This window comes from Lithobates pipiens, unplaced genomic scaffold (assembly GCF_037356315.1).
Source record: "Lithobates pipiens isolate NorthernLeopardFrog02 unplaced genomic scaffold, aLitPip1_a1.2 Scaffold_19, whole genome shotgun sequence".
NCBI lineage: Eukaryota > Metazoa > Chordata > Amphibia > Anura > Ranidae > Lithobates > Lithobates pipiens.
In genome coordinates, this window is record NW_027507764.1 from 140,101,179 (window position 1) to 140,121,950 (window position 20,772).

At 38.1% G+C, this 20,772-nt stretch overlaps 1 protein-coding gene across 1 annotated transcript in view; it reads right to left on the reverse strand.

Annotated features, from left to right (window-relative positions):
• Positions 1–2,337: 2,337 nt before the first annotated feature.
• SKAP2 (src kinase associated phosphoprotein 2) overlaps positions 2,338–20,772 on the reverse strand; it is a 422,242-nt gene continuing 403,807 nt past the window's right edge. Inside the window, exons 12-13 of the mRNA XM_077491326.1 lie at positions 2,957–3,058; positions 2,338–2,599 (exon numbers count right to left, since the gene is read on the reverse strand). Coding sequence (XP_077347452.1) covers positions 2,966–3,058 — 93 coding nt within the window. The 3' untranslated portion in view covers positions 2,338–2,599; positions 2,957–2,965. The remainder of the gene's footprint in view (positions 2,600–2,956; positions 3,059–20,772) is intronic.

Sequence of the window (20,772 nt, forward strand, 5' to 3'; positions counted from 1 at the left end):
ACATTTTTCAGCAAACCAAAATGCATTTTTCAGCAAACATTTACACTTGCATTCATGGATTTTCTGTACGATTATACACTAGATCTTCAAAAGCCAGTTGAAAGCAAATATGTTACATTAAGTCTTGTGAAGCATTTTCAAGCAACATATTTTGGTAAATACATGCCACCATTGCTGAGTAATCATCAGTTCAAAATTAGCTTGTTGCTTTCTGTGTTAATCTCTATCTCTATATGAAAGGGTTGTATAGCGTTGGATGCTCTTCACACAGCTCTTTGTTGAAAATACAGCTATGATGAAATTAGAATTACAAGATAAAATTAATCTGGACACTGACAGGTTAAGGAAAAAAATATATAACTCGATCTAATCATGGATCAACTGCATGTTCAAGCGTTCTTAACTTGGTTTTAATTTACTTTTTAAAATCTAGAGTTAAAATTTGGTGCAATAAAAAAATTGCTTCCAATTTTTAAATATAAACACTTGCTAAAAAAAAAAAAGAAAAAGAATTAAAAAAAAGGAAAACAGATTGACAGCTTAGTGTTAGCACAAGCCTTTTTCTTTTCAGATTCACACAGTATAGTAATGTTTTATATTGCTGCAGAATCTTTGCATGCCCAAATATGAAACCAGAAACTTGATGTTGCAACTTCTTTGAATCCATTCTGAATGACAGCCGCACTGTACTTCTTCATTGTGCTTGGAGGCCAGATGGCAATGGAATCATTTACTTCACCTTGTTGTGCTTAATTACTACAATCAACACACTATTTTCCAAATTAATCATAACAAAGTAATTTCATTAGTAACACAGCAGGCTGTTGAATTATTAGCATCATAACAGGTTCGCAAACAATTAAACTTTATTTGAACCTTAGAAATTTGCAGGGTGGAACACTTAGGCAGCCAAGCACAGCGCACTGTATACAACATCACCAAAGTCTGACAGTTAAATATACCGCATAACTGCATTTGTTGTATATAACAATGAGGGTTTTTTTTTTTGGTTGGATTGTATATAAACATAATCACAACAAATTATAACTAATTTCAAAAGAGAAAATCAATCGATATTTTTATTTCATTGTTTAAGAACATTTTCGTGGTGATAAAAGTGTCTGTATTCTGAAACTGGTCCTGCTTGGTCGAGTGTAGGGTTAAATGAAAAAAAAATAGAAGTCATAAAAAGGTGGTGGGGAGGGGGGTGGTTGGAAATTAAAAAGTGAACCAAAGGTCAAGATGGTGGGATTATTATGAGTTGGGGAAGGACTCCCTCTCCTGGGCATCAGAAGTAAATGAGAAACAGATTTTTTTTTGGTAGGGAAGTAAATTTGCTTATGGGCACCTATAAAACAATTTTTTGGAGGGGGATGGGATGTGATGAAAAAAAAAAAAGCTCACATTTCTATCAAGCATCTGCCATCTGCTGGTTACTGCGTGCATAAGCCTAAAGTCACAGCCTATATATCTAAATTTAGCAATTTAACCTTACTGTTCTAACATATACAGTAGCAGTGTATAACAAAACTCTAATTTGCTGAAGTATTTAAAGAAATAACATAATAGAAATTACACATTTTAGTAAAATAAACAAACCCAAATGCTACCTAACGAGGGACTTCATTATATTTTAAGACGTATTTATCAAACAGTTCAAAAGCAAAAAGAGTGAATTAAGTTTCTTTCTCATATTCTTGATCTGATTAAATAAAAGACAGTAATCATTTTAGGAGAACATAAAAAGCTGCTATAATGCCATTAGTAACTATGTAATAAAAATGCACACCGTTCATTAGGTTAAAGTTATTGTAACCATTAACCAGCTAAAACTAAGAAAAGTTTATGTACTTAAAGTTATGAGAATTTCCACTTTGCAAAGTGAATGTTCACTTAGTGAACAAGATGAAGCTCCTTTCATCCCAATAATCCAATCGTGTGAAGATAAAAATCTCTTTTTTTTTTCAATAATGTTCTTTTAGGAAGTAAATAAAGCTTCACTGTATTCGCTAAGCTAAGTGAACTTTCACTACACCTTTAGTAAATCAGCCCCAACCAATGGGATTTTACTAATAAATGTGTATTTCATTTAAAAGTGTCAGATAAATGGAATTTTCAAAATTTTTAATCAAACGTCTGTAGTTTGTGCTTTGTGAATCTATGTTACATTTGCACTAGGAATGTTAAAATTTACATTAATGAAAGGTAATTTACATGTGCTTAAAAATGATCAGGATTTAGCATCTTTACAAAGTTTGGACTTTTGTTAATCACAATTCTCATTATTAGTTTTTAAGAATGTTTACCATCTTGGTCAATGAAAGGAAAACTATTCAATAAAATTTTCTCTTTGCTTTATTTTCACTAAATAATATGTAGCAGTAATAAAAGAGATGAACATTGTGAACCAAAATAAACCCAACCAATTGAAAGACACATGCTATTACAGAATAACGTGTTATAAAAAACTGTGTACATTTTTGAAATTTCACAAATAAAACTATTTAACAAATAAAAGCACCTCTATTCCACACAAAGTAAATGAAATATTTCAAGCTCCGGATGATACCCTTTCAATGGTCCTAATAAAAGACGGTTCCTGGCAAGGAAAAAAAAAAGTGATAAAACAGACATGAGCGGAGAAAAGCTGATGCAATTGGTTTATCATAAAGATCGCGGTATCCAAGACAGAAATTAATTGTAATGTTTGATTGAAGGCAATATACAGTAGCAAGCTGAAGAAGAGATAAGCTCACTGCTTTGACATTGCAATGTGGGATTCTATTGCATGCAGACAACTAATGGAGCAGTATTAATTAAGGCTTAAAAGCTATTTTTTGCAACAGTCCTTAAGTTAATATAACAGCAGCAGAGGTTTTAGGAAGGAAATGCTTATAAAACAGAGAGCAGGAGAACACATGAGCCATTATGGTAGATTGGATTAAAATGTACTTACCCAGGCCTCTCAAATATCATACATCTCCATTATGTACGCTTTAGGCACCAGGCCAATGGTTCCCTTCATTTCTCCTACCCACCAGCCATATCTATTGTACTCCTAATTCAAAACAATAAGCTGGATTAACCTTTTGCCTAGCACAAATGTAATATCATTTAATGCAAAGCTACTTTTAAATGTTTGTGCTCCATGTTTGGCCTGCTAATCATAGCCATGCCAAACATGTTCAGAATCACCTTTCTTCTCTGCTATTGTTAGATACATTCCAGAAGTGACTATCCATGAGCAAACGGATGATGGCAGAGAATGCAGAACATCTGTATATTTATTATTTGATGGTGAACATTGCATATTGCTATATATTGACACACCTTTCTTGAACATTCTCTTCCCTTTATTTTTCCATGTATGCTATATTGCTATTAGTTCAGAAAATGATGGCAGAAATTATAATAATTAAAGAAAAACTCTGGGTAGGCGAAATGATATGGTACAAAACTTAAAAAAACAAACTTATAAGTTTACCAAAGTACTTACAATCTAAAAAGCAAAGAAAAGAGGAATAAATATGAAGATAAATATCACTATCAAATGGCTTTAAAAATAAAGAACAGTGACCAAGATCAAATACTGTATATACCCATGTATAGTAGTATTTCAGAGTTTTTAAAACAATGTTAAAACATGAAATATCTATATATTTGTCTATTAGTCTGTCTAGCAAACTATCTATCTTCAAGAAGTCATAATCTCGGTCTATGTGATCTGTGGACAATCATGCAATCCCAGAAACCAGATAAACGTGATTCAGGAATTGTGCAATTCTCTGCATAGTGGACACATTTAGGTGCTTTTATTAATAAAAATAGGGATATTTTGCAATTTGCTGATCCACTTTATTTGTAAATAATTGAGCTCATATCAAAGTACCTATCTATCTATACATAAATTATTGTTCTAAAATATAGTACTGTACTGTGTAAACTTCCAATGTGACATCTTTTGTGGGTACGTAAACACATTTATTTTGCTCAGCATTCTCTTTCAAACAGTCAATCTATGTTCCATAAAAATAAAGTACACAATTGTAACAGAAGGTGTATTACTTGTAAGTTGCATATAGTACATGGACACCCTTTATTTTCAGACAAGGGTCTATAATATATCACAGTGTTTACTGATTACCAGCAAAAGGGAAGTGCAATCTAATTAGAAGACAGACAGCAGTTTACTTGTGTTAGTGGCTCATCTCTCACATAAACAGAATCTTGGCAAATTGTCTGGTTTTTAAAATTCTCCTGGGCCTGATTGGGTATTTTTGATGAGAATATAGGTGAGAGGGGAAATGAATCATTTAGTAAATCGGCCCAAACTTATATAAAAATTTCCCACACCTGAAACTGAGATCTAATACTTGTATTCCTAATGTTGTATATTTTAACAAGAACTATAGAAAAGCAAACAGCAAAGTGAACGTTTTCATATTGTTAGTTGCATAGATATTCAACTTTTTGCTTAAAAAGAATAACTTATTTACTATACTGCCTTCTGCTTATATCCTCAAAATATACAAAAATGTATTAAACAGTGCTATTAAAAAAAATATATTTTGCATATTCACAAAAATATTAAAGCTCATCCCATTAAAAATATACATATAACATACTGTAGCTGCTGATTTTTACCATTAGGACACTTACCTGTCCTGGAGTCCAGCGATGTCGGCACCGCAGCCGATGTTTACATCGGCTAGTCGGGTGCTGCCGCCGCCATTGCTGGTAAGGGAACCCGGCAAGGTAGCCATTCGCTTCATGGCTGGGTCTCTACTTTTAGGTGGAACTCTGCTTTAACTATGTTTAACATTGGAGGTCATCAATACCTAGATGCCCAGGCTAAGTTTAGCAGTTTCAGCTAAAATTACAGTAATCAGCATACCTAAGTCATATGTACAAAGATTTTTAAAGACATATAGGTTTTTTATTTGTTACACTGTTTTAACAAAATAAACCCTGCTCTGTTTTTATAATCAATATAATACTATAAATATAATACATTTTTATTTTTAATAGTGCAACTGTATCTGGCAGTTAAACTATTAAATGCATAGCCTTGCAGATGAACACTGCGACCTGAAGGTGGCTGTGTTCATTGGCAGGCTGCAGGTCGATTCTCCCTCCAGTGAATGAACTCAGATGTGATGTGTATTACGTCACTTCCTGGTTCAGAGCTCTCATTCCCCAGCTGCTGTAGCCAGGCATGAAGCTCATCGAGCATTAAACCTTATTGACAAGCTTCACTGGGGTCTATTAATAACATTGACCCCTGATGTCTCCTTAACTGGTTCCCGACTGGCGCACGCTGATGTACGTCGGCAGAATGTCACGGACAAGCAAATGGGCGTACAGGTACATCCCTTTAAATTTGCCACGTGCCATCGCCTGCGCGCCACCGGTGCAGTGCGTGCGCCGCCCGAGACCTCCGTGAGTCGGGTTGCGGGTCCCTTAGCCATGCGATCATCTCACGGGGAGGAAGAACGGGAAGATGCTAATGTAAACAAGCATCTCCCCATTCTGCCTAGTGACACTGTCACTGATCTCTGCTCCCTGTGAGTGGGAGCAGAGATCAGTGACATGTCACACATAGCCACGCCCCCCACAGTTAGAAACAAGCCCCAGGACACACTTAACCCTTACCCTGCCCCCTAGTGGCTAACCCCTTCACTGCCAGTGTCATTTACACAGGAATCAGTGCATTTGTATAGCATTGCTTGCTGTATAAATGACAATGGTTCCAAAAATGTGTCAAAAACTTCCGACGTGTCAGCCATAATGTCGCAGTCATGATAAAAATCGCAGATCGCCGCCATTACTAGTAAAAAAAAATTATTAATAAAAATGCCATAAAACTATCCCCTATTTTTTAAATGCTATAACTTTTGCGCAAACCAGACAATAAATGCTTATTGCAATTTTTTTTTTACCAAAAATATGTAGAAGAATACTAATTGGCCTAAACTGAGGAAAAAAATGTTTTTTTTAATATATTTTTGGGGGGTATTTATTATAGCAAAAAATGAAAAAAAAGTTTTTGCGTTTTTTTCAAAATTTTCACACTTTTTTGGTTTATAGCGCAACAAATAAAAACTGCAGTGGTGATCAAATACCACCAAAAGAAAGCTCTATTTGTGGGAAAAAAAGGACGTCAATTTTGTTTGTGAGCCACGTAGCATGACCACGCAATTGTCAGTTAAAACGATGCAGTGCGGAATCACAAAAAGTGCTCTGGTCAGGAAGGGGTTAGAATCTTCCAGGGCTGAAGTGGTTAAAGAGGATCTTCACCAGCAATATGATATCACATAATAGTCTATAGCCCCCCCCCCCCCCCCCCCAAGTGATAATAATAAACTTAAGTTTAAAAAAAAGCTTAAACTAACAATAAAATAAATAAAATATTTTAAAGCCCCTTCGCCCCTACATACATACATACATAAATAAACACGTGTGTCAGGTACAAGTATGTATGAAACCAATGATTGTGATACACAACACAAGCATTGTTTCCAGGTCCATCATTCACAGTGATTCCCTGTAAAGGATTTTAAAGCATTACCTATGGATAATTTTGAGGACTGAAGCTTGTCACCGTTTCACTGGAGCACGCTGTTTTAAAGCTTGACATGTTGGGTATCTATTTACTTGATGCAATCTCATCTTTTATAACTAAACAGACAATTGGGTAATAGATTGTGGTTACATGCACTAAATGTAACTTTAGTGTATTCTGCACTGAAATACTATACGTTTGATAAGCAGTTGCGCTAATATCATGTGATTACCATCATTTTTTCTCCAGTTTCTCTGCTTTCAGAAAATATATATATTAAGGGGTTTTACCAAATCTTTAGGCCTAAAATGTATATTTTAACACATGTGCAGAAAGTGCAAAAAAAATGCAAAGATGGCTCTACCAGCAAAAGGTTTAAAGCTTAATACCAGTTATGTTTTTTTTTTTTTTGCAGTTATTTGGTCCAGCTTTGACCAATGTAAGTATACATTTCAAAGTATAGTATTCTAAACTTTCTCTGTCCCTGTTCAAACAGAGAGTCAATGTAGTTGCCTCCGCTATGATCCTCTCTGTCTTTGAATTCCATGCTGAGCAGTTGGCCTGCTGCATAATAACCACAGGGGGTCGATCTCTCTGTACAGGTGCCATTCACACAAAGCCATTGCATTTTTCCAATAGCAAGTGGTATGGGAGAACACTTAAACAGGACATGCTGCTAAGATCTTATTGGCAGTAGCAATGTCTTCCATTTTGACTTGAGTCATACCATGAGACTGATTAGTGATTTGATTCCCGTGGCAAATAAGATATGCAAAAGCTTTTCACGTCTATGCCTCTGCATTCCTGATGAAGCTTTACAGAGAAAAGTGCTCAGTTCTTAACTGGTCCATATGTGGATAAAGTATGAAAAAGTGTGAATCACCTTTGATATATGATAAATTGAGAATTTAGAGAGACAAGTCATCAGAGGCGTCTATAACATGCTATGGAATATACCTTTTGAATTATGTAACTGCATTGGTGTACATTATTTCATTATTATTCATTACATTTTAGTGATACTTGTCATACATTTTTTTTTATTATTGAGTACGATGTGTTGCTGCTTTTAGGTGGCACCAAGAAAATCCCCTGTGCTTTTTTTGTATCTTGTTGTAAAGCGGTAAAGTAAATGCTCACTGAGCTTAGCAAATAAGGTGAAGCTATATTCATTTTTATTACCCAATCCCATGCAATGAACATTTAAAGAAACATTTTTTTGTGATAGCCCTGTGAGGACCGCAGTCGCCACTCATCTCCTGCTGTGCAGCCCATTCAGCAGCAAGGCACAGACCGGCATTGGTCCATGGCCCAGGGGTTGGCAACCCCTGCACTACAATATATATATATATATATATATATATATATATATATATATACTTCAGGGAGTACAACAAGAAAACAACTTCAATAAGCAGTTTAAGGTAGAATTAAGAGTTAAATCACATGGATACAAATAACAGGGCAGGGGACCTGATAATTCTCTGCAGCAGATTACCTTTAACTTCGACACCTTTCACACTGGGGCGTTTTTCAGGCGTTTTTCAGGCGCTTTAGCATTAAAAAAAGCAACTGTAAAAAGTGCTTGAAAGAAGCCTCATCTGCAATCCCAATGTGAAAGCCCGAGTACTTTCCCACTGAGATCCCTTTCATACTGTGGTGTTTTTCAGGCGCTTTAGCTTAAAAAATAAAAGCGCCTGTAAAGCGCCTGAAAGAAGCTGCAACTGCAATCCCAATGTGAAAGCCCAAATGCTTTCACACTGAGGCATTGTGCTGGCAGGGCATCAAAAAAAGTCCTGCAAGTAGCTTCTTTGCAGTGCTTTTGGAGCGGTGAATAAACCGCTCCTAAAGCGCCCCTTCCCATTGAAATCAATGGGAAGCGCCTGCAAAACGCCTGAAAAGCGCCTGAAAAGCACTTTTGGCCGTGGCGATTTGTGGGTGCTTTTAATCCTTTATTTGGCCACTAGCAGGGTTTAAAAGTGCCCCACTAGAGCTCGAAAAACGCTGGTAAAGCTTTACAAGCATTTTTCTGGCGCTGGCAGTGTGAAGGGGCCCTTAAAGCACTTGGGCTTTCATATTGGGATTGCGGATGAGGCTTCTTTCAAGCGCTTTACAGGTGCTTTTTTTTAACACTAAAGCTCTTGAAAAATGCCTGATAAACACCCCAGTGTGAAAGAGGTCTTACAGGTCACCACCCCACCCCTACCCTGTAACAGGACAATGAAAGGATAGGCAACACACTGATAAGTTAATCTCTCTGCTCTCTTTATCTACCAGCATGCTTCTTGCATTGCCACGTACCTATTTGGCTTCTTGTGCTGCCCCTCCCTCCTTTATGCCCCCTACACACGATCGGACTTTCCGACAACAAAACCGTCGATTTTTTCCAAAGGATGTTGGCTCCAACTTGTCTTGCATACACACGGTCACACAAATGTTGGCCAAAAATTTCGAAACGTGGGAACGCGGTGACGTGCAAGATGTACGACGAGCCGAGAAAAAGGAAGTTCAATAGCCAGTGCGGCTCCTTCTGCTTGATTCCGAGCATGCGTGAACTTTTGTGCGATAGGCTTGTGTACACAAGATCGGACTTTCTGATAACAAGCTTTGTTGGCGGAAAATTTGAGAACATGCTCTCAAACATTTGTGTGCAGGAATTCAGACAGCAAATGTTCGATGGAGCATACACATGGTCAGTCTTTCTGGCAACAAGCTCACATCGAACATTTCCTATCGGAAAATCCGAGCGTGTGTACGCGGAATTACTCTGAGCCCTGCTGTACAGACTGTAAAGTAGACAGCAGGAGGCTAATAACAAGTCCAATTTCAATAATTATACTGCTGCATTCAAAGAATATATACATTGATGTATAAATGAAGAAAAAATGAAAAGATAAGAAAAAAAAGAAAAGAAAAGAATAGTAGAGAGAAAGGCAGATACTAATTTATTGTGCATACAAGCAAGCAGGAGCATGCGCAATGTACAATGTGATATGTGCAATTGCTTACAATGTATACCTTTATTTACCTTTGCAGAATGCACAGAACCATTCACACCCATCCCTGCCCCTTACAATCTAAGGTTCCTGCACACATTTTATGGTCAATTTGGTCAGGAGCTGGTTAAGTTTGGTTATAGGAAGGAAGAAAATATAGGAAAGATATTCATGCTGGAAACTGAGCTTTGAACTCCGGTACCGCAAGGCTACACTGTGAACAAATAAGCCACTGTAGCAAAACATGCTTATATATAATTAAATAACATTCCTAATTGTTCTGCATAAAGAAAAGGAGAGTAAAGATACCAAGTGCAGGTGTGCTAGAATCTGAAAAATGTAATAACTCCTCTTAGACTTGAGGCTGATGATTTACAATGCAGAGGCACAGCGCCTGAAGCTGACTAGCACACATTTGCTTGATCTTAGAAAGAGAAGCAGTGAGTGCTTAAGAATGCCTGCCTATAAATTGTAAGCAGCAGACATGTGATCCTACATTTATGGCATGTACTAGAACATCTGGCCAGTGTGTGCTGCTCAAATTACTATATCCTAAAAAAAAAAACTCCCAATACATATTGTGCTACTAAAAAACTAGGGAAAATCTGTACATGTGACAACATTCTTTAGAATTTAAGTGAAAATGACATCATACAATTTCTGCAATTCATACTAACATTTAATAAACATTGTGCTGTCAATGTAAATTTAAACAAATGAAAATAGGTAATAGTTGTGACCTTTCTGTCATGCAGTGTTATCACCACTAGGGGGCAGGAGACATCCTATTAAGTATTTACTGAAGAACCATTTTCTGGCATTTCAAACCATGTGTGCAACTTAAATAACTAGTTTTAATTTACAGCTCAAATTTTTACCAATATACTTCAGACTTATCACTGTCTCAGTGCCACATTCCTTTTCTATACCCCATGTAACTTATATGTAAAACTACTTTTGGTAGCAAAAAAAAGAACATTAGAACTGGAATTTTTGATTACCAATATAACATAAATGACTAAAAATAAGATGATTTTGCATAAAAATAAACTTGTGTCAATTTAGTTCCTGCCACCACAGGAAAACTGTGCAATACTGGAACAGTAAATTTAAAGGAGAGCCCAGCTAAGTACTTCTTCCAATAATCTGTGTCTTGTAAATGACAAATTAACCCATCATTTACAAAAACTAAATTTCTTTCTCTGCTATAGAGTAAGAAGAAGTTTGGTTACTGCTGAATATTTCTGAATCAGGTAAAATAAGTCTTAGCTCCAACAATACTGTGCAGTCCCATTGCTTCAATGTGTAACCTATGCAGCCAACCTGCTAATTGTGAAGTAGCGGTCCAGACGACTATGGGTGGGGGGACATGACTGCCAGTACACCGTCTTCTGGGCTGTGAGTGCTAAGTCCTATTCAGCCCCACAGTTGGACGGCTGCTATTGGACCAAGCTGATTTTCTGTGTTGACAGCACTAGGGATAGGGTGAATTTTGCAGAGAAAATTAGATTCCCTGGTTGGCACCCTTTCATGCATCATGTTCTCCCTGTAAATGCATGGATAGTCTCCAGCTACTCTATTTTCCTCCCACACTCCAAAGACATGCTGGTTGGTTAATTGGCTCCTGTACAAATTGGCCCTAGTGTACAGCATGTGGGCATGTGCTGTAGGCCTTAGATTGTAAGCTCCTTGAGGGTAGGGACTGATGTGAATGTACAGGACAGTTCTGCATAAATTGTCAGCACTATATACATACTATACTATAGCACTATATACATACCTGTAATAAATAAAAAACATGTATTGTTAGGCCTCTTGCACACTGCTGTTTCTAAACTGATATTTTTGGGCCTTTTGGCATTTTTTGCCTAAGCCCCTGAATGCACCTCAATGAAATCCTATGGAAGTTGATTTACTAAAGGCAAAAGAAAGTTGCTCCAGAGCTTAGTAAATGAGGTAAGGCTTCACTTTGTAAAGAATACCTAATTACATGCAAGGAAAATGTACAAAAAAACATGCATTTTTGCATGCACCTGATTGGATGATGGTTGTCGGGAAAGCTTCTGCTCATTTACTTAGCTCTGGAACAAATGCACTTGCAAAGTGCACAGTCTCTTTGCCTTTGGTAAATCAAGCCCTATGTGTCCATGAACACATAGGCTTTTAGAGGCGTTTAGGAGTAGCAGCGTTTAGAGGCAGTCAAAGCTCCTGCCCTGAATGCAGAAGAATCACATTCAGGAGAGGAGCTTTTGGGCATAAAAAAAGGTCAAACGCAGCTAAGCGCTTCTAAACATGCCTAAGCGCTAGGAGCATTTAGTACTTGAGCCTTTATTTGTTTCAATGGCCAGATTAGGTGCCTTTTCAATTCTGATTTTCTTAAACCAGTGTGCATGAGACCTTACAAGGGAATAGAGAATTTGTTTATGCTTGGGTTCATACTGGAGCAATTTGTCATGCGATTTGAGAGATTAAATCACATAATAAGTCGCAGCCTTTTGGCAGTAATGGCACTGTTCCAATCAGTGTGACACCAATTTTGTGGCACCGCACTGATTTGCAGAAGTAGTTCCTGCATTACTTTTGCCAATTTCAGGTGTGGCTTCAATAGACATCTGTGTACGAAGCCACACAGATGTCTATCAAGTAGCACCTGGAATTGCACTGACCATGCTACTTTGAAATCGCACTACTTCAAGTGAAGTAGCATGATTTCAAAGTAGCATCAATGTTAACCAGGGCTGAATTGGGAAACCAGAGATAGGTTTTTATGCAAAAGTTTATTTTATTCCCTCATATCAGTAATTGTGAGGCTTGTCTCCTTAGTGAGGAAAAAAACATACTGATTAGTTGGTGAATAGAGAACTGATTATTTAGATAGAAGTCATTGCAAAATAGATGATATCCCCTTCACCCGATATGTCAAGTGATATCGATACATAGAGCATTACCAACTATACAGTAGTGCCAAGTCATCCATTTAAAGAGAAACTATAGTGAGCTTTGGTCAATTACATATATAATATATATATATATATATATATATATATATATATATATATATATATATATATATATATATATATATATATACATATATATACTATGTGATCATATTTTATTTAGATTTTGCTAAATCCTTGTTTTACAAATAAATATTTAATTCAGTGTGATGTCATACTTTAGTGTATGACATGCATGCTGGGCCTTCTAATAAGGAAGTCCAGTATTAGATCATCACTTGACGACTATTTCTACAGACTGGAGATCCAAATGGTACTGCCTTTACTTGGGAGAAGGAGGAGTGTCCCTCTTCTGGGTCTTTCATATAACTTATTTAGCTGTATTTGAGTATATCCTACAAACCCGATATTTAGTTCTGTATTCACAGCTCACCAGTAATCCAGCTAAATCCCAAGTACCAAGTTAGTCTTCCAGTATTTACTTGCATTTTTTAATATTTATGTTAATTTTTTAACAATGCTATTTTTTATTTCTAATTTTATTGTATATACTAACTTTTAATTACGGGCAGAATTAGGCTACATTCACACTTTGGGCGTTTGGAGAATGCACGCAAAATTGAGTGCTTTCCCAACACACACTCTGCCCTTTAGCAGATTCTCTGTGGTGCCATTCATGCCTAATGACACCCCCACATGTCTGCTAAATGTACACAATGCTAATGCACCGCAGCACCATATGGTTCAGTGTGGTGCAATTTTGCAATAGGGTCAGGGTAGCTCATTGCAGTGGGCTACATACAACGCGTGGAAACACGCTGGGTCCATACCTGCATGCTGTGAAGTGGCTAAAAATTTAAAAAAATGTCATAACTGTATTTATTAAAATACAAAAACCTGTATACATTAGATCAATCAGTAATCATAAGATTAACTTGCAGACAGGACGTTTTGCAAACTCTCCTAGAAGTCTTTCCTTCTGGCAGCAGCATTTTGGCAGAAAAAGTCTGAAGCTTTTACAAGGTTTTAGATGCATTTACAGATGGCAAGAGCTTGGGTGTTACCCTCCCTGGCGGTACGATTATTTCGGATTTTAGGTGCTAAAAGCGGTACCATTATTTTGCATGAAAATTTGGCGTTTTATATTGTAGTCCTGCAATTCTTAGGAATAACTCACTTAAATTTGTCCAAACCAGAGTCTAGCAGACATCCCGGGTATAATAAAGTTTGAAAAATGAAATCATAAATTATAATATAATAAATAATTATAAATAATTGTACCAAATAATAATATAACAATAATAAAAATTATTCAATAATGTAATCAAATCAAAAACACTGAAATTTGCTCAGTTGCAGAATTGTCACTGTCATTACTTTTCAGTATTTGATGACGGATCTCCCCACAAATCACTATCGCTCAATTCTGCGAGTGATTCTAATTTATTATCGCTGTTTTCTAGCTGGTCTAAAACCATTTTTGATGTAAAATGACAGTTTGGTTGCTATGGACAATCTCCAGTTTCCAGGCATAAAGAACAGTTTTTATTACATAAAACTGCATGCAGGACACTGGGCAGACCACTAGGGACAACGGGGAGGTGAAATATTTACATACAGCAATGTAATCTGTAAGATTACATTATACTGTATGTATACTGTCTGTTTCACTTTTTGAATTTGGCGCCGATCTCCGTCCCCGTGCGTCGCAACGCTCGCAGGGCACGGAGATCGGCGATGTGATGCATCGAGCGAGACATGGCTCGCTCGTACAGCGGGGAGACAACGCTGGATCCGAGGGAGAAGGTAAGTAAACCTCCTCCTGGATCCAGCGATGCAGTCCCGAGTCTGGCTCGGGGATACCGCTTTTGGTATGAAAATTCCACCCCGAGCCAGACTCGGGAATACCGCCAGGGGGGTTAATTCATTTCATTGGCCTGAATAATATTTTTTACTGGCCAATAAAATGAACTTACACTCAAGCACTTAACGCACATAGCGTTTAGACACTTTTAGACATGTTTAACAGCGTCAAGCTTTTTTTCTGCCAAAATTCTGCTGCTCCTGGACGCACTGGCAGTGAGGTTGAACATTGAACATTAAACATTGCTAAAATCCTATGGTATGGGGTTGTATTACTAAAAACAAATAGACTGCACTTTTGCAGGTGGTCCAGAGCTTTGTAAATGAGAGAGCTCTGCTGACTTCCATCATCCAATCGTGCAAGCAAAAATGTTGTTTTTTTAATTCTCCTTGCATGTGATTGGCTATTCTTTGCAAAGTGAAGCTTTAGCTTATTTACTAAGCTCTAGAACAACTTCGCTAACAAAGTACACAGGGGGTTATTTACTAAAGGCAAATCCACTTTGCACTACCAGTGCAAACTACAAGTGCAAAGTCCATTTGAAAATGCACTGAAAGTCGCTGTAGATCCGAGGGGGACATGCAAGGAAAATATAAAACAGCATTTTAGCTTGCACATGATTGGATAATAAAATCAGCAGAGCTTCCCCTCATTTCAGATCTACCCCTCAGATTTACAGTAACTGCACTTCCAAGTGCACTTTCAGTATAATTTCAAGTGCACTTTGCACGTGTAGTTTGCACTTGTAGTGCAAAGTAGATTTGCCTTTCGTAAATAACCCCCATAGGTTAACATGCAGGGGAGTTTAGAGGCAGGCAAATAAAAAACACAAGACACCCCTAGAAGCAGCTGCAAAACCATCCAGTGTGCACAAGGCCTTACATCTATCACTAGATCCCATGAAATGGCGTTAACGATTTATGGAAGTTGTGCAGGGAAATTACTCTATAACCTCAGAAAATATTTTTGAATTGTCCACCGGTCCTGTTTGGTGAACAGACACTTTCATTTCAAAATGTGTAAAATATTACAAGCTAGTGCACTGTCTATGATGAAGATCCACTTTTCCTTTTTTATGAATAGGACGACTCTGATGCACTGTAAAATATTTATGGTGCTGTCATTAAGTTTGTCATGCGATTTTCATTCAGAACTTTTACTACAAAACAAACAGGTCTTTTGATGCCTGGACATCAGGCAGACTAATTTATGATGGTATCTATTTAGTGCTTTTCCAGACTTGTTAAGACAAAGCCTTGTACATGTGAAACAAATATATCTTCTGTAGACTGACACCACATAATTGTGCAGATTTACTCCTGTGGATAGTTATGTCCATAATATATTTTGTTACTGCTTTATGAGCGGTTCTGATTTAAGAGTAACTTTACGGCCAAATGCACATTTACTTCTATTTACTTAGCAGTGCATGTGTCTCTGGAAGTGTTAACAGAAACAAGTTAACCACAGTATCAAGTAGGCCCATGCATCATCTGAATCGTGATCTATTTTGCATGCGTGGTGAGGATTCCAAAAATACTCAGATGCTTTACAATCCTGAAAAGCAAGAGGTGGAATCTGCAACGGCAAGAGCTACACGCAACCGGATCAAATATTATGCAGTAGAGTTTTGAGGGATTTTTGGGCTACTGTGAGCTCAAAAGATTCAAATTCCTGGAATCCTGGGCTTCTATTACAGTTAAGATGATTAGATTGATAATAATATACATACTGTACATATATATATATATATATATATATATATATATATATATATATATCACTGAAGACAATTAAGACATAAGTGGTGTGTATACAGTATGTGTATTCTATATTTATTAGAAACAAATGCACATATAAAATCTAGGGAGAAAAAATACATATAGTCGGTGGCATAAGGCTGCTTTCACACCTGAGCGTATTGTTTTCAGGCATTTTTCTGTCATTTTTAAAGCTTTTTTTGCAGCTTTTTCATAGCGTTTTTTGAAGTGTATTACAAACGTTTTCACAGCTTCGACTGTATGTAATCTGTTGGCGCTCTTCACGCCCCCCCCTCCCTGTCCCTTCCGAGGCTGCAGATGGGCATGAATCAGGCTGCACTGATGGCAATGGGGAGGCTGCATTCAGAAGCTGCATTCACGGCAATGGTGAGGCTGCATTCACGGCAATGGTGAGGCTGCATTCATGTCACTTGTGAGGCTGCATTCATGTCAATGGTGAGGCTGCATTCAGAGGCTGCATTCATGGCAATGGTGAGGCTGCATTCAAGGCAATGGTGAGGCTGCATTTAGAGGCTGCTTTCATGGCAATGGTGAGGCTGCATTCATGGCAATGGTGAGGCTGCATTCAAGGCAATGGTGAGGCTGCATTCAGAGGCTGCTTTCATGGCAATGGTGAGGCTGCATTCATGGCAATGGTGAGGCTGCATTCATGTCACTTGTGAGGCTGCAATAATGCCAATAGTGAGGCTGCTTTCAGAGGGTGCATTCATGGCAATGGTGAGGCTGCTTTCAGAGGGTGCATTCATGGCAATAGTGAGGCTGCATTCATGGCAATGGTGAGGCTGCATTCAGAAGATGCATTCATGAGAATGGTGAGGCTTCAGTCATGGCACTTGTGAGGCTGCATTCATGGCAATGGTGATGCTGCAGATGGGCACTAATTAGACTGCATTGATGGGCACTGACCGTTATTTTGCTTCACAGTTCTTTTTTTCAAATGTTATTTTTTTCCTGAAACTTCCCTCTTAAAGTGAAGGTGTACGTTATACGCAGATAAATATGGTATATCCAAATAACACGCCCCAGCTCATCCTTAGACTCTTCACCACACACAGTCACAAAGGCAAGAGAATTCTTGTTGGGAAGTGTATACGTTAATTTGCATTTCATTTTAATGGTTCAAAGAATTTCAGGCAAAATGGTCAACCCTCGGGCATGTTAACTTCATCAAATCTGGCCCTCTTTGAAAAAAGTTTGGACCCCCTGCACTAGGGGCAGGAGAGGGATAGGAAATTAGGGGTGGAGAGATGCTATTTGAGCATTTTTATGGGTGTTTTACGGGCATTTTTAAGTGTTCTTTTTTTTTTCTGCTCAAGTTGGGCGTTTCTATTGAAGTCTATGGGGTCAAAAACGCTTCTCCCAAAAAAGCTTGTGTACTTTTTTGAGCTTCAGGCATTTTGCTTCAGGTAACAAAATGCTCATATGTGAACAGGTACAAGTGAAATTAATGGGATTTTGCTTGTTGGGCGTTTTGGAACTTTTGAGATGAGCGTTTTACAGGCGTTTTTTTTTTTACGAGTTGAAAATGCTCAGGTGTGAATGCAGCCTAAATGCAAATATTACTCCTTATTATGTAAAAGTACTTTTGCTCATCCTCCCAAGAGTATGAGATTCTTGAATAGAAGGGTTTGCTGTCCAGTCTGTTACATATTTTTTTAATTTTGGATAGAGCAATGTAGGGTTATAACCCCTGTCGGATTTTTTTTTGCCAACTGTGTCCCATTGCAGAGATTTCCTTTCACTTCTTGTCCCATAGCCAAACAGGAAGTGAGAGGAAATCCCTGCAAAATAAGGGAATTCCTTGGGGACCCCCAGGTCACCAGAACTAGTGTCCTCTTTGGAAGATTTCCCCTCTATTATTTTTCTGGGGACAACCCAAAATTTATTTTCTTCTACTTTCCAACCAGCTGCCACAGTTATATGATGGCAGGGCGACTCTATTGCGCGAATCGCCGTACCAGTACAGTGCTTTGTGTAATAGATACAGCGGGCGCGCGTGCCCGAGGGGCAGCGCTGGAGCCGATGCGCCTGGCCAGTGGTCACGATGTCTGCCGGCCACCTGTGATCGCTCCACAGACAATCAGAATGGGGATCTGCCATTGTAAACAAAGCAGATCCCCGTTCTGTCAGGGGAGTACAAGGAGGTCGTCTGTTCCTTGTGATTCACTCAGTTCACTCCCCCCACAGTTAGAAAGCACCTCCCTAGGACACATTTAACCCTTTGATTGCCCCTGGTGTTAAACCCTTCCCCACCAGTGTAATTTATACAGTAATCAGTGCATTTTTATAGCACTGATCGCTGAATAAATGTCAGTGGTCCCAAAAGAGTGTCAAAGGTGTTTGATCTGTCCACCACAATGTCGCAGTCCCGCTAAAAATCTCTGATCACCGCCATTACTAGTGAAATTTTTTTTATTTATAAAAATTCCATAAATCTATACCTTATTTTGTAGATGCTATAACTTTTGCGCAAACCAATCAATATATGCTTATTGTGATTTTTTTGTAGCAAAAATATGTAGAAGAATGCATATTGGCCTAAACTGATGAATACACTTTTTTGGGGGATAGTTATTATAGCAAAAAGTAAAAAATATTGGGGTTTTTTTTCAAAATTGTTGGTCTTTTTTTGTTTATAGTGCAAAAAATAAAAACAGCAGAGGTGATCAAATACCACCAAAAGAAAGTTCTATTTGTGGGGAAAAAAAAATAGGTAAATTTTGTTTGGGCACAACGTCGCACGACTGCACAATTGGCAGTTCAAGCGATGCAGTGCCGTATCGGAAAAAATGACCTGGTCGTTAAGGGGGTAAATCCTTCCAGGGCTGAAGTGGTTAAATGAAAATGGTAAATAGTACAAATATTGAGAGTGACTCTCCTTAATGGGGGGGGGGGGGGGGCACAGACAGCAATAAAAACTCACAAGTGACCTAATCCCTCTTCACTGTATCCAAAACTAAAATAAAAGTTTTGCCTTTAGTTACACTTTAAAGGGCCATTCACATTGTGTGCGTTGAGCATACATAAGTGCACTGACATGCATTTGAATGCTGCGCTGCATTTTAAATTGAACTGCAATACTTTCTATTTTTTGTTGTTGTTTTTTTAGAGCTGAAAAAAGGTAGGGCATAAAAATGTTGCTTATACAGGCTTTTGGAGATTTTTTTCTTTAGCTTGTATAAGCAACTCTATGGGGGTTATTTACGAAAAGGCAAATCCACTTTGCATTGCAAGTGCACTTGAAAGTGCAGTCGCTCTAAATCTAAAAGGTAGATCTGAAATAAGTGGAAGCTCTGCTGATTTTATCATCCAATCATGTGCAAGCTAAAATTATGTTTTGTATTTTCCTTGCATGTCCCCCTCGGGCTGCAGCGACTTTACTTTTAAGTGCACTTTCAGTGCAAAGTGGATTTTCCTTTAGTAAATAACGCCCAATGCTAGCCTATGGGGTTGATTTACTAAAGGCAACTCCACTTTGCACTACAAGCATACCTCCCAACATTTTGAGATGGGAATGAGGGACACCTACTAGCAGATGTATGTAGGCATAGGACAAGCCCCCTGTCCCACCCCCTTAAAGGAGGATTAACCCAAAAGAAAAAGATTAATTAAATCCACAAGGGACTTTTTTTTACCACTACTATTCCTTTATATTGGCTAATAAATTTTACAAATGTAACAATTTAAAATTTGGATGAAAGGTTTAGCACTGGGAAACACGTTTTGAAAGATAAAAAGTGCATTTTACATACAACTGTATAGATCAGAACAAAATGTGGGACAAATGAGGGGGAAAGCGGGACAGAGGGACATTGCTCGAAAACAGGGACAGGCCCTCGAAATCAGGGACAGTTGGGAGCTATGATACAAGTGCTGGAAGTACACTTGGAAGTGCAGTCACTGTAGATCTGAGGGGGAGATTTGAAATGAGGGGAAGCTCTGCTGATTTTATCATCCAATCATGTAAAAGCAAAAATGCTGTTTTTTATTTTCCTTGCATGTCCCCCTCGGATTTACACTGGCTGCACTTCCAAGTAGTGCTTGTAGTGCAAAGTGGATTTGCCTTTAGTAAATAAACACCCCCCCCCCCCCCCATGTGTCCATGCACATTTGGGTGTTTACAGCCATTTTATAAGCAATTGTAGAGGAGCGCTTTCAGGCATAAAAAAAACACCACAAGTGCATTTCCGAGAGGAGCTTACGGCAGGAAAAATGATTGACGCGCATAAAAGCACCTAAACGCAAGTGTACCTTGATTACAGTAAAAAATGATCAGAGGAGAATGTTTTGCAAAAAAGGTTTAAGAAAATACCCAGAAACTCACAAACTCTTGTGCAATACCAGCCACTATGAGTCCATGGACCCTATTTTTAATCCTTATGCCACTAGCCTTAGTAAATAGATAGGAAGGAATATTACATTTACTTATTTTACCTTCCTTGTTTCTGGCCTAGGCCAAAATTATGTTATACACCACAAGAGTATTCATGGAAATCTTTTTTTCTTTCATCTGGAGGAGGGGAGGAGGGTCTTCCCCAGCTAAGCACACCCTCCTGCCTGCATGCCTCACCTGAGGGCAGATGAATTGCAGGAAGTAACTACATGAATC